General features: G+C 35.7%; 1 protein-coding gene across 3 annotated transcripts in view; it reads left to right on the top strand.

The window, feature by feature from the left end:
* Window positions 1-13,594, top strand: part of CCDC82 (coiled-coil domain containing 82) — a 32,046-nt gene extending 18,452 nt beyond the window's left edge. For 2 of the 3 annotated variants that reach the window (XM_028119607.2, XM_028119608.2), the window contains exons 6-9: window positions 633-757; window positions 3,989-4,159; window positions 7,954-8,139; window positions 13,321-13,594. In XM_028119607.2, coding sequence (XP_027975408.1) covers window positions 633-757; window positions 3,989-4,159; window positions 7,954-8,139; window positions 13,321-13,386 — 548 coding nt within the window. In that variant the 3' untranslated portion in view covers window positions 13,387-13,594. Of the gene's footprint in view, window positions 1-632; window positions 758-3,988; window positions 4,160-7,953; window positions 8,140-8,514 lie in introns of all 3 variants that reach the window. The other variant, XM_028119609.2, reaches the window with a different exon arrangement.
* Window positions 13,595-14,651: the final 1,057 nt, after the last annotated feature.

Raw genomic sequence — 14,651 nt, 5'->3', positions numbered from 1 at the left:
TCCCTCTCGTGCTCTCTATCTCTCATTCTCTCTCTCTCAAATAAATAAATAAAATCTTTAAAAAAAAAGAAACAAAACAAATGAACAAAGGGAAAAAAAAAAGACTCTTAACTATAGAGAACAAACGGGCGGTTACCAGAGAGGAAGTTGGTGGTGGGGGGAATGAGTGAAAAGGTGAAGGGGATTAAAAGTACACTTACTCTGATGTGCCCTGAGCAATGCATAGAACTGTTGAATTACTATATTGTACATCTGAAACTAATATAACACTACATGTTAATTTTACTGGGATTAAAAGAACAGAAAAGAATAAGTTTGATGTATTCAGGGAACAATTAGAAGGCCTCTGTGGTTTGTTCCTTTCCCTAATGCTCTGATGGAATCTTTTTTTCTTTACTTAACTAATTTTTAAAAAATTTCAAATGCTTCTAACCAATTAACCAAGTATCTTTCTAAAACTATGGGAAGAAATCCTTAAGTATTCAACTATTTAAATATTGCCTAATAATGTTTCTCAACCTTGGCACTGTTGGTATTTGAGGGTGGATAATTCATTGGTGTGGGGGCTTAGATAGATAGATAGATAATTTCCTAAGGGCTAAGTGATTATTTGCTGTTGTTCCCCTGAACAGATGGCACCAGACAAAAATCATATGCACAAGATATGTTGACATCTCTCCATTATTTGGATAACCGCTTTGTTCAGCCTCGTCTAGAGAGTTTAGTTTCTAGAAGTCGTTGGAAAGAGCAATATAAGGTATACAGTTTAATTTGTTTTGAGTCTCTGGTTGGGGGTATGGGAGTGGCAGACCGATCAGGATTTCAGTATCCAGTTATCAAACTGAATATTGACTGAATACTAACTGGATAATCTTCTAAATTATTGGCATTTTTCTTTGTTAATAATCAGCTTGTTGTTTCTCACCTTTTCTAAAGGCTGCTATTGTTTTAATTATTGTAACACTTATTATATGTATCCAGCAGTTAAGTAGTTCTAAATGATGAATAACTTTAGAACATCCCCAGAGCTTAGCCCATCTATTAAAATGAGTTTATCTCACAGAATATTAATCATTGTTTCAGAAAAGAGTTCCATTGCTAAAGAAGTTTGAGAAATGGTGGGTTTAACTTAAACTTAACTGGAGGACCTTTCAAGGAACATTAATGTGTGAATTTATACTGTTAATCTTCAAGAGGGTGATGTAGAATGCAATACTTTTCAAATTTGTGTTTTCCTGTGAGGCTCCTTTTCATGAGCTACATTTTATCACCTCCTAGAATAATTGATTTCCATAACATAATCTGGGAAACACTGGCCTAGGTTGTCTTTGACATCCTTCTCGACCTTAAGGTTTTGTAATTATTTTAATTAAGATTTTGTAATTCTACCAATTTCAGGGAAGCATCTTTTTACTTTATAATTCTTATTCCATGTTATCTCATAGATTTCTATTTTATGAATCTCTAATAGTAGAGGCTGTCTTATATGTTTTTTAAGGGTTTTTTTCTTAATCTCCCTACTTTTAATATTCTATCTTCTAATGATTAGCGAGAAGAAAAAAAAATGGCAAGGTAACAGAAGTTCAAGTTCCTAACAGTCCTTCTGGCACTTAAATCATTAGCTATTCTACCTCATTTATGTCAGGAGATTTGGTTTCATTGAAGGCCTGTTCAGTCTTGAATTACCTGATAAATTAGCCACAAATGATTTAGATTTAAGGGACAGTTATGGGATTACAGAAATAGAAGACTTCAGTTTGGAGGATGGCTGAGTTTAGGGCCACCATATATATCTTTTTGACATTGGGTGGGTTTTTTTTTTTTTTTAAAGATTTTATTTATTTATTTGAGACACAATGAGAGAGAGAGAGAGCGCATGAGAGGGGGGAGGGTCAGAGGGAGAAGCAGACTCCCCGCCGAGCAGGGAGCCCGGTGCGGGACTCGATCCCAGGACTCCAGGATCATGACCTGAGCCGAAGGCAGTCACTTAACCAACTGAGCCACCCAGGTGCCCCGACATTGGGTGGGTTTTTAACCTCTCTAAACTCCACTCTCTTCCTCAGATACAGAAAATATTTACCTAATTTAAAGGGAAATATTTACTTACTTACTTACACAATACATAGCACAGTTCTTAGAACATGGTATAAATACTATTTTCTTTAATAGAAAAATAGCATGGGGCGCCTGGGTGGCTCAGTCGTTAAGCGTCTGCCTTCGGCTCAGGTCATGATCCCAGGGTTCTGGGATTGAGCCCCACATCGGGCTCCCTGCTCTGCGGGAAGCCTGCTTCTCCCTCACCCTCTGCTTGCCTCTCTGCCTACTTGTGCTCTCCCTCTCTCTCTCTCTTTGTCAAATAAATAAAGAAAATCTTTAAAAAAATAGAAAAATACCATATATTTATTGATCACTTAACTTTGCCAAGTAATTTTCATGCAATGCAAAGTATCTTATTTGATCTTCAGAGTAACCCTATGAGGAAGGCACTATTCTTTCCTCTGTTTTAGAGTTGAGAAAACTGTGACTCCAAACACAAGGTTACACAGCTAGTAATTAGGCCAATGTTTAAACCTAGAAATCATAAATTCCTAGTATTTATCTGACTCCAAAGCCCATGCCACTATGCCATATTATGCTTAACTATACCATGGCATGTTATGCTGAATTTGGATTACCCGATGTTGAAATAATAACTGAGAGATACAAGAAAATATTAGCTTAAAAATTCAGAGACATAGATAATTCAATATGATCTTGGTCAGAATTAGCTAAGTTATACTGCAAAAAATAAATATGACAGATCAACAATGAAAATCTTAACAGCTTAAACCAACAAAGCTTACTTTCAGTTCTATTATACATCCCATGTAAATCTACAATAGCGTTCTGCATATTGTAGTCACTCACAGAGCCAAGGTGATAGAGCTTTCATCTCGAATGTGCTTCCATACGTACCACAGAAACAAGAAGGGAAAGTGGTTTAGTCACCTATTTACTCTGAATATCATCCTGTAAATGATGTGTGTCACAAACTGCCATGAAATATGAGAAATATTAAAAGTAGACAAAATACAATGTAGTTATGAATCATAGAGTGTTAAAAAGGAAACTATCGGTATACTGAATATTTAATTACTATCAGGCTGATAGAGAATACAAATGTGGATCAGTAACCCTGCTAATATGCTCACTGTATGTAGTTCAAATATTATGGTAAAACCTAATCTACACTACTAATTATGACAGTAGTATCTAGCACAGGCCTAGAGTGTGAGCAAAAATATGCAACCAGAAGTAATTGCATAGCTTAATAAAGCTTATTTATGAATGCCAAATATTTTCTCAGTTCACTTATTCATTGCTAATTCAGCTATTAGACTGTCCATATCAGAGCTGGCCCCCTAGCATTCCTAGTTCCAACTTGCTTATTTTCATGGTCCTTTAGTAAGTGCCCATAGGACGATCAAATCATTTCTGGAATATTTTGTGGGAAATAGGATATAATTTACACCAAAGAGACTGAATGTGATCTGGTTTTTCTCAGTTTTTGACTAACCTAAATGAACTCATCTTTTTGTTATAGTATCCTGAATTTTTGCTGCTCTTTTTTTCTATTTTTAACTATTAAACCTCATTTATACTAACTAGAGATGAGAGGAGGGGAAAAAAAAGTAAATTAAAATCTGTGAAGAATATTACCTAATAGTAACTCAAAAGTAGGAAACTAATTTTTTTCCTAGTCTGGTTTCTTTTCATTTAACAACCTAAATTATAAATTCTTTTTTTTTAATTTAAAAATATCTTGTCAAATATCTACTGTGTGCTCTGTGTTAAAGTAAGAAATAAGAGTGTGTTTTGCTCTTACATCTTACCCCATTATTGTGATTCCAAATATTGACTTTAATTTGGTTAGGTTCTTTTTATGTTTTCTTTTATTGTTGTTTTTTCCAATCTTGGAAAGCTTCATTACATTTTCAATTGTTTTCAGGAGCGGGTGGAAAATTATTCTAATGTAAGTATCCATTTGAAGAATCCTGAAAACTGTTCCTGCCAGGCCTGTGGATTGCATCGCCACTGCAGATATTCAGTGCATTTATCAGGAAAGTTGTACAACACCAGGACTATGGAAACAGATGATTTCATGTCACATGATAAACAGGTATTTTTCGCTCACATTTTAGTTTTCAGTATTTAGAAATTTTCAATACATAGCTTGCACAAATAACCCTGTTGTTTTTATAAATGGAAAAAGCACTAGGAGAAGGGAAAAGAGTACAAGGAGAGAGGGTATACATTTTGAATGTGAAAAATATGTCTTGGCTATGTCTCTGGCAGATTCACTCCTAACTCAGATACTAAACTTTGTGTAAGTGCACATCACCCAAACTGTGGGGGGGGGGGAGAAGCATGTAGGATGAGGATGAAAAGGCAGAAAATTGGGGCAAGGGAAGCAAAAGTCCCCTTTAGGTCCAAAGGAGAATTTAACCCAAGTGGAAAATTTTATGGCAAATAATCTACCAAATTGACAGTTCCCAGATGCCTGTCATCTTAATATGAGAATAGAAAGAAAACGATGTTTCAACCTAGAGTGTATCAGAAGTGTGTCAAAGTTTAGATAATCAACACATACATAAGGTGCCATTAATTTTGAATGAAAAGACAAAAATGAAGAAAATATTGGAAATATTTGAAGAGAAGTATTTGTAAACAAGCAAAGCAGTACGGTGTGAAGAGAGAAGTGCAGGGTGTAGTCTACTTCTATTTATTTTTTAATCTTTATAAAAGTATTACATTTATAAATGCAAAAATATTAATATTGAGAGCTTCCTCTGGTGAGTCTGTATATCCATGAAGGGTGTGTGTGTTTGGGGGCTCTCAGAGTTGCCTCTAAATACTGCCAGTCACTTATTAAGCTAGAAAGAGATTATTAATCTAAATCCTTCGGCTACATTGGGTAGTACGATTCCTCAGTACTAGTGGCAGTAATTGACCAGATCCCTCTAAACAATCTGTAAGATTCACTTAGAAAGTTTGCATGGGGATAATGAATTCAGAATTAGTCTTTAATGTATCATTTGGCAAGTTACTATGAAAACACATTTCTTTTCTCAACATAGTCTATATGCAAATCTCCCCATTGTTTAAAAACCGATCTATGATGTTTTATGAGTTAAGACACATAGAATCCTAATAAAAGTGATTTAATACTTTAAGGATCATGTTCTATTGTATAGGTCAAAAATAGTGCTATACATTCACAGTCTTTGCTGTCTACAGCTAATCCTGGAAAGGGAAGTGAGTTAGAAAACCATTTCTGGAGTTCTGATATTCCTGTGAAAGAGTAAAGATTCTGTACAAAATAGTTATTCAAATATCTAAAAAATAAAAGAGATCTCACAGAACAAAAGCAAAGAACATTAATACACCAGTCACACAATGGAAAACATCAAAGTTAACAAATATATTAGAAAATTATTATTTTCCATCTAAAGGTATACAATTAAAACCTACCTTAAAATGCCAGTTGATAGCTCTCAAAGTAGCAACATATTTTTTAAATCAAATGATAAAATGCAGTTCTGTCATGGTTGCATTGAAACTAGCAGTTTCATGGACTGTAGGATTCCTAGAGAGAGAAAGATTATGATACATCTTTTTAGAATACTGGATAACTACATATAGCCAGAATCATAAAACTATACATATTCAGTGCCCATAAAGTTTATGCTAGGCAAAGTGATCCAATTAAAGCAGATGACACAATCATGAAGTTCGCTGAAGCATTTACCCTTTTCTGTGAACACTTACTAACAATGGTTTAGGCTTTTAAATGTGATCACATTTTGGGGAAAAATAGTATGAGAATATTCTAAAGGTAATTTTGGGTTTATTGATCTACATAAGTGTAAGTAGCAGCCAAAAAGATAGGAATTAGAAATGGAAAGAAGTAAACTGTAATGTTAAATATTTTCAATGGGTATTTTTGTTTCATACAGGTAAAAAAAAAATTTAAATAAGGATTTTTTAAATACCTCTCCTTCCTTCTTGCCCCAACTTAAAAATTTTATACAGATAAATTCCTCAGTTTTGTGGAAATTAAAATACAGTGTGCTGGAAATTTTTTTAAAAATTATATTATTCTTCTACTGTACTTTATCCAGAACAGCCATAGGAGACTTCTCCCACACAGTCTACTTTGATGACAGAAATGGAGAGACAGAGGGTACCGCTTGAGGCCACTGCAATATTGTGGTACCTTTTTCACTCAAAGTAAAAAAGGAGGCATAGGCAAGGGAACTGTTAGTGTTGATATGACTGGTTTGATGATAATGTTGAAACGGGAAGGTTCCTGGGAGTAAACAAGCAATGTACAATAATACCTGATTATTTCTAATGATCTGAAAAACAGAAAGGTTTTCATAGAACTTGAACAGAAATCTGAACCTGGTTTTCTTCAACTTTCGAGGATTTTAAGAAAGATTGTAAGATGTCCCAAATACCATCTTCACAAGATGATGCATCAAACCTTTTATTCAGTTTTGCCAATACACTCTTCATTTTATTACTGTTTTTTTGCCAATATACTCAGATTATTTATTGAACTCATCACCTCTGTGAACCCTTTCAGTGTGGCTTCAGAAAAATAATAGTTCTTTGTCAGATTGTCAGATAGAATACAAGTTACATAGATCAATACTGTAACTATACCCCTTGTACTGAACTCATGAAAGCATAACCCATTAGTGAATTTAGGCACAGAGACAAATATATAATTTAACAAGGAGTTTGTCTATTTCCTCAGGTTAATCCAGAGAAGAAGATTGATCATGTTATAATGTTTTTAGTTGTAATGTTCAGTTTTTAGATTTCCTATTTTAGTTATCAGTGTGTATAACATATGCAAAACATTCTGAAAGAGGAATGTTCTGGTTGGTTGATTTCACAAGAAGAGTATTCTTTTTTTTTTTTAAGATTTTATTTATTTGACAGAGAGAGACACAGCGAGAGAGGGAACACAAGCAGGAGGAGTGGGAGAGGGAGAAGCAGGCTTCCCGCTGAGCAGGGAGCCTGATGCGGGGCTCGATCCCTGGACCCTGGGATCATGACCTGAGCTGAAGGCAGACGCTTAACGGCTGAGCCACCCAGGAGCCCCAAGAAGAGTATTCTTAATCATAGAATCCTAGAAGTCCATATAAACATAGAAATTAAAATTCTCATAGTTTGCTAACAATAAAGTATTAATGTGTTATATCAGAGTGACTAATTAAGGAAACAAATATGACTAAACACAAAGTTATTTTTTACTTGACAAAATTTTTTGGAAAAAATTAATTTAATGAAAAACTGCCAATACTGAATATTGGTTATAAGAGTTTGTTTCAGTTTTACATGTTGCTTATAAGTTAGAAAATTATCGTAATCTAGGCATTTTTAACTCAGTAACTATGTACATACAATTGCTTGCATGCTTTTCTTGCTTCAGGTATGCCCATTCTTCTGTGTTAAAAGCCATTTTTCTCCTCCTTCTCAAACTTGGCCAGCTATTTTCTGAAGACTTAGTTCAAGCATCACCTACTCAAGGATTCTTCTCATCACTGAATTGGGTTAATTGTCCCTCCTCTCTACCTTGATAGCATCTCTTGCCCAGCATTTGACACATTGTTCTGTGATCGTTTGTTTTTCTCCCAAGACTGTAAGCTCCCCTAACACAGGTAGTACATCTTTCACTTATATATCTCCAGTGCTTAGCCCAATACTTGAAACATAGCAGATGCTCAGTTTTTCTTATCTAAGTTATATAATGAGCGAAGGTAAAGGAACCATTGTATACACATTTTAAAAATTAATAATGCATTTATTAAATTTTGCTAATATACAGCCAGAAAAGCTGTATAATCATTAGTATATTTTTTACTTCATATATCAGATAATAATGTTTATTCCTTGATTTAGGTGTTTACTGTTGGCACAATTTGTGCTAATCGTACCCGAATTTATCATAAACTGAAACATTTTAAGTTCAAGCTGTACCAGGAATGTTGCTCCATTGCAAAGACAGAAGAAGTTGAAGATGAACAGGTTAAAGAAACAGTGGAAAGAATTTTCAGTCAGTCAAAAGAAAGTGGCTGGATTAAGGAGGTAAGGTGAATATAGAAGAATCATCTCATTCATAGATTCTGGAGCCTAATTATGATCAGCAGAAGGATACAAATGACTAGAGGACAGTGAAATTTTAAAGAGAATCTCTCCTTTTCCCCGTCTTTGTATTTTCTCTTCTTCCACCCATTCCTTTCATGCTTACCATTGTCCCACCCTGAATAGGTGCCCTGATGTTCTAAGCATTCCTTCAGCTCATCAGATAAATTGAAATCCGCAATAATACCGTCCTGTAATGAAGGACCTCTGTCCTTTCACTTTTATATATATGGTATTCCTTACATATATATTAAGTCCGCTTATTTTCTTTGACGAAGTATAGGACTCACCTCTGCTTGTCTGCTTCCTATTCTTTAGAACAGTTCTTGTGACCCGAGAGTGAAGAAGCACCTGGTACCAATCTGAGGAAAGGATCTCGGCTGCCAGTTCTAATACCCCCCACATCCTCTTCTTGAGGACATGGGCTGAGCAGTGAGCACTGTAACTGAAGATCAAGGGGAATGCAGAGGTTTCAGGCCACGGCACTGATTTTGATCCCCCCAAATCCTGTTGATCACTAAGTTTGATATCAGGGATAAAGTGGGGGTTTTGAAGAGTGCACTGGATTCCCGAAGATCTGCTGGCAGCTCATAAGCTCTGGTCTGCTCACAGAGCTTTTAGAATTGTTTATGGTACTTGGAAAGAATGCTAATATGATTGCAATCTTCTAAAACAAGTCTAGTTACATGAATGTATGAGAGAAAACATATAGTAGATTTTCAGGCAACTCAGATCAACAGTATATTTAATCTTTAAAAAGAAAAAAAAAAGCCTGACAAGATCTGTTGCCTGGGTTATTTATATCATAAGGAAATTTGTAAAAGAGGAAGATAAAAAACAAGAGAGCTCAGTGAATAAACTTATAAGCAGAGGGAAAGAAAAAGAGAACAAAACAACAGGAACTTGTCAGGACATGTCATGTTCTGCAGAGGTCTCCCAGTCTGGACAGTGACATCAGAACTGGTTTCCCTTCTGACGGTTCTCCTCCCACCACAAGCCCCCACCTGGTGATCTCTCTGCCTCCCCCGCCGCCCCCCCATCTGGAACCTTCCGTAGTCTTTCTCTCATTTTACTCTCCTCAGCTTTTTATCTTTTACTTTGCTTCAACTTCTCTCCCAGTGCTTTCCTCCCTGTACTCCTCTGTGCTTTTCTGTTAGCCTTAGGGAGGAGCCATGACTTATCCAGTAAGTCCCATCTTCATTTTCCATGCTGACATGAAATTCTTAGCTGCTTTTATGGGTGCATTTAAGGGTTGCCAACCCTCCTGTGGAGTTGAAAAACCTATTGGGACACCATTTTTTAAAGAATTGTGTAGAAAAATCACTGTGCATGTACTATACTATACATATTATGTAATAATAGTATAAATGGGGAAGAATGTTAAACTTCTTTTTTTTTTAAAGATTTTATTTATTTGACACAGAGAGAGAGAGCGAGAGAGGGAACACAAGCAGGGGGAGTGGGAGAGGGAGAAGCAGGCTTCCCGCTGAGCAGAGAGCCTGATGTGGGGCTCGATCCCAGGACCCTGGGGTCACGACCTGAGCCGAAGGCAGACGCTCAATGACTGAGCCATCCAGGCGCCCCAAGAACGTTAAACTTCTTGCAGAGAAAAACTAAAAGCACTTCCAGGTCATGAACCTTAGAAAAAGCTTAACGGGGTTTCTAACAGAAGGGACCTGGAATAAGAAAAAATACTCTTAGGAAGAAAAAAGCCAAGTGTTCTATTATGCTTCAAGAACAACACTTAGCAGTGGACAGTTAAAGTAGTTCAAGACCATGCAAGTCTAGGACAACATGCACCTTTTTTTCCACATGCAATACCAAAGAGCTTCATTTTCTTTTTGGGATCCCTCCTGCTCTAAAAATATTTGTTTATAAATTTTGTCAAAAGATGTCCTAGAAACTAAAGTTTAGAGCCACTGTAAACCCATATGCAGCAGCTTTCTGTGCTGCGATTAAACTTCAGAATTTATCAGGTGCTCTGACATTTCTCAGCCTCACTCCACCTACCCCTCAGAGAATGTGAGTGTCCTCGTGTGACAGCACTGCATGTGCTTGTGACGCACACCTTCTTCCTTGGTTGCAGGCTCATGGCCATAGCTACCCTAACCCTTCTGAATGCCAGGGCTCAGTGCTGCTTGAGTCGCCCTATCTGTGGCCCTTTTTGCTCTTACTTCCTAACTATTATGTCAACCCCTTCTTTTACCTCACAAAAACTATGTGGTCCTGGCTTTCCTCCCAGCTTGTATTACACACCTTGCTTTTTCTCTTACCTGCCCCTTCCTCCTCCAAGCGTTTTTCTTCCCTTGTCTCAGGATATCTCAGCCTATCTTCCCAAAGACCTGCCAACTAGACTGACTTCATTCTTCTTGTTCCTCCTCCTAACAATTGAGCTAGGATGATCTGTTTTTAACCTAGGATGACATTAAAGGGTAGGGGCTACTTGAGTGTAAGAAAGGAATGAATGATAAGAAAATTATAATAAAACCAAAACCTATAATAAATATAATAAAACTAATTGTCTCGTTCTAAATTTGACTGGAAGAACATACCATCATATGCCACTGTAAATTCTAACGAATGTTTCTTGTTAAGAAGAAAGTGAATGTGATGATGGGATTTCCAGAGAAGCTGAAGATAGGGTTGTTGGGATGGGGTGGTGAATACATGAATATCAGGAAGTGAAGAAAGTACGTCAAAAGTATCAAGTCTCAGTTTTACAATTGTATGTAAATTTTAAATGTATTACATAAAGATTGTTACATAAGAAAGAATTTTAAATAATGATTTGATATCCCACCCCTTCCTGAAACTTTTTGTGTGGTGGTGTCTTTTTCTTTCTCTCCTTTAAAACTTTTTTTCTTTTAATTTTTCTTTCGTTCCTTAAACTGATATTTCTCAAATCATGGCCCTAACTACCTATGTCAGACTCACCTAGAAGTTTGTGGAAAATGTGTAGTTCCTGGCCTCACTGCAGACCTATTGCATGAGAATCGTTGGGGGTGTTAAACACCCAATATTTAATAAATTAGGTGATTCTTAAGCAAATTAAACATTGAGGGCCCTGCTTAAAGGTGCTCTAGTTTCCGTTCTCAGCCTCTTTATAGCTCTCCGCCTCTATAAACCTGTTCCTTTCTTCACGTCTAACTGCTCTGTTTCTGAGCAGAAGACTCCAAACTCCTTCTTTTATGTTCTGACCTCTTTCTCACACTCCCTTTCCACAGTTCCACCTGTTTTAATCAGTAGGTCCATCCTGGCACTTGAAGGGGTTAACATAATAAAATCCAAACTCTCCAGATTTTTAGGAAAAAAGAATGATGGAACCAGAATCTTTAAATGGATTGAATGACCAGGAATTATGAACTGCCTTCTCTCTGAGTTTCACTTTTCCTTTGGAGGGCTTTTTTTTTTTTTTTTTTTCCCTTCTTACTAAAGCTGCACCCAGCCTCGTCCCTCCCCACTTTAAGTCTCAGAAATAGCATACTATGATGGTTAAAAGCATGGATTTAAATATTTTCTAGCAGTAGAATCTGGAGGCAAGTTACTTTATTTCTCTAAGTTGTCTCTTCAGTAAAATAGAAATTAAGACAATAATAATAGAGTTTTGATTGTGGAAATTAAATGATCAACACATTTTAAGCATTTAGTATTGGACCTAGCAATTAGTAAGTGATCAATTAATGTTAACTATTATTAGTAATAAAAGCAAGGAGAGATTTTCCTTCCTTTTCTTAGTATAGCTGGGATAGATTATAATTTTCCAGAAAAAATTTAGTAAGAGAAAAAAGAATATAAAGAAAGATAATATAAAAAGCATAAAAACAATCAAACTTTTAAGGTATAGGTTTCTAATTCTAGAGTACTTTACTTCTGTCTAGTAGAACCTAAGTAGTCAGTCAAAAGAATCCCTAAGTAGTTCAAAGGTTATTTCCCCTCCTGTTCTTTTCTTTGTTCTTTCCAGAGAAGGTGATCCAGTCAGAGATCTTTGAGGGGACAAAAGTTTCATGGCCCTGTCTAGAAGGAAAACACATTCCTCCTATACTTTTCCATAGGTTCCTATCACCACCAAAGTCAGGGTCATCAGGATCCTCTCTTCCTTTACTAGGAGTGGAACCAGAGTTCATAAGTAAAGAAACCATTAAGTCAGTTAATCTCCTCAGCTGAAGTCAGCAGTTTGAACTTTCCAAATTATCTGTGAAATTTCCAAATCATCCTGACTCCTCTCTTATCTTGTCCTACCCTAGTCTTGACTCTTCATCTTCATTGGCTGTCACTCGAATTTGGGATCTCATTACCTAACTTATTACAATAGATTCATAACTAAATGCCAAAATATTCTAGAATGGATGTTTTACCATTTTTCTTAAAATACACCCCAGATCATGTCAGTCTCTGCCTTAACACTTTAGCAATTTCACATTGCCTGTCACATTATTACTAAACTCCTTCACCTAGCATTTCATACTCTGACCACAACCTCTTTGGTTCAGTCTCATCTCTCTCTATTCCTCTAAACAAACCTCAAATTGTAGTCAAACCTCATACTTTCTTGCCTTTTCACTGTTGTATGGACTGTTGCCTGCACCCCCCCGAAATCTTTGCCAACCAAATCCTTTCTCCCATGACAGTTTAAGTGCTTCTCTTCTTTTCTGATCACCTCAACTAACCATGGCTACTCTCCTGAACCTTCATACAGTGTCTGTATAGTTCTTTATGGCACTTATTATTGCTGTATTACCACCAAACTCTGGTCTCCTAGGGACAGGGAAAGCAATTTTTTTTGTACCTAGACAGTCATTAGAAAGTATTCAATATATGTTATGTGTTCAACAAATTTTTGTTGAATAAGTTATTGAAGTTGTTATACTTCCACAAATATAATAGAAAAATTACAATTTATAAGAACATTATGAGATTAATAATAATGTTCAGTTTGATCTCTTTCCAATACTTTATGGGTTAGAAATGCTTATTTGAAATTGTGTCTCTGTTTATAAGATTTTTGTTCATGATTATCCTGAAATGAGAAGTGAACGTGTTCGTGTTTGTGTCTATAGATTGAAAAGGCCTACCTTATCTTCTTTGCTTTGAGTAAAATAACTAGCTTTTTTATTGTATACACAGAAATATGGTCAACTTCAAGAATATCTAAATTGGGCGGATTACTTTCAAGATGAGAAGTTTGACTGAATTGTAACACATTTCCTTCAGAGAAGATTTTATAAATTCCTGTAAATGTGAAGATCATGAGTCTTGTTTCTCTGTATCATGTGACATATTTAGATATTTTGTGTGTATTTTCATGGCAAATATCTTGTTTAAAACATATGTTCATCTTAATTTCCATGAAATGGCACTCTACAGCCAAATAAAAGTTTTATCTGCTGTACATAGAAAACAGAGGCCTAATAATTTTTAAGTAAGAGTATTTTAAAATTATAAAACAATGCCTTTATAACAGATGATTATCAAGCAAATGAGCTGTTCGTGTCCTGTCAGCTTAATAGACAAATACTGTATTTTAAAAATGAATTCAGACTAACATCTATGTGTATTTATTATTGAATCCCTGCCCAGATGTGTTTATTATCTTTTCACAGTATTAAATGATCTGCACTGATATATTCTTTACTTATTTAGATCAGTGGGCCATGGAAGAAACCGAATGTCTCATTCAGTTCAATCCCCTCGTGTCAGAATCAGATTGTAGTTTACCCATTCCAAAGAGGAGAGCTTCTCTCCTTTTCTAAAGTTCCCTTTAGAAATAGATCTCAGGCCTCTAGAGTCTTTCAACCCTCACATTCAGGAATAATTTCATGATATGTATTTTCATGCTTCATAATGTTCTTTCTATCTTTTATTCAATTTGTCTACATGTTAATGATTAAGATGTATTTTATTTATTTTTATCCAAAACCTTTCCCATATATGGATTTATGTTAGGATCTGAAGACCTCAGAGAGATGAATTCAGCCAAAAATAGTTTAAAAGAATACTTTGGCATCTGCATTGCTTTGCCCATCTAAATTTTCCCAAAATATAATAAAGTGAAATGGTTTCATAGTGACCAAATGGACCCTGTCTATTCTGTATCTTTAATTCTTAAAGGTAGTGTCATATTAGGATCTATTTTACGGTGCAATTTTAGATAATTGTTTCTCACCTCAAGTGTTCATGGAACCTGGCTTCAGTTATTATGCGGTTCATGCATGGAGTTCAGTGTATGTGCACACATAAAAAGCTACACTTTATTAAGTCCTTACATAGAGATTACTTAGTATTTTCATCAATTTTCTGAAATTATCCCTATTCTTATTATAAGCAAAACAAGTGGAAAAAGCTCACAATAGTGCTGAGAATACTGAGGCTGATGTTTCATGTGAGAAGTACATACCTTTTTGAAAAGTGTGAAATAGAAATTTCAGTCACATATCTCTATTCTTATTTCTCTGGCA

The sequence above is a fragment of the Eumetopias jubatus genome, unplaced genomic scaffold, assembly GCF_037043125.1.
Source record: "Eumetopias jubatus isolate StellerSeaLion01/CBP00866 unplaced genomic scaffold, mEumJub1_p1.0 scaffold_13, whole genome shotgun sequence".
Classification (NCBI taxonomy): domain Eukaryota; kingdom Metazoa; phylum Chordata; class Mammalia; order Carnivora; family Otariidae; genus Eumetopias; species Eumetopias jubatus.
Note: the sequence above shows the minus strand (reverse complement) of the source record. Positions and strands in the feature narration are given on the sequence as shown.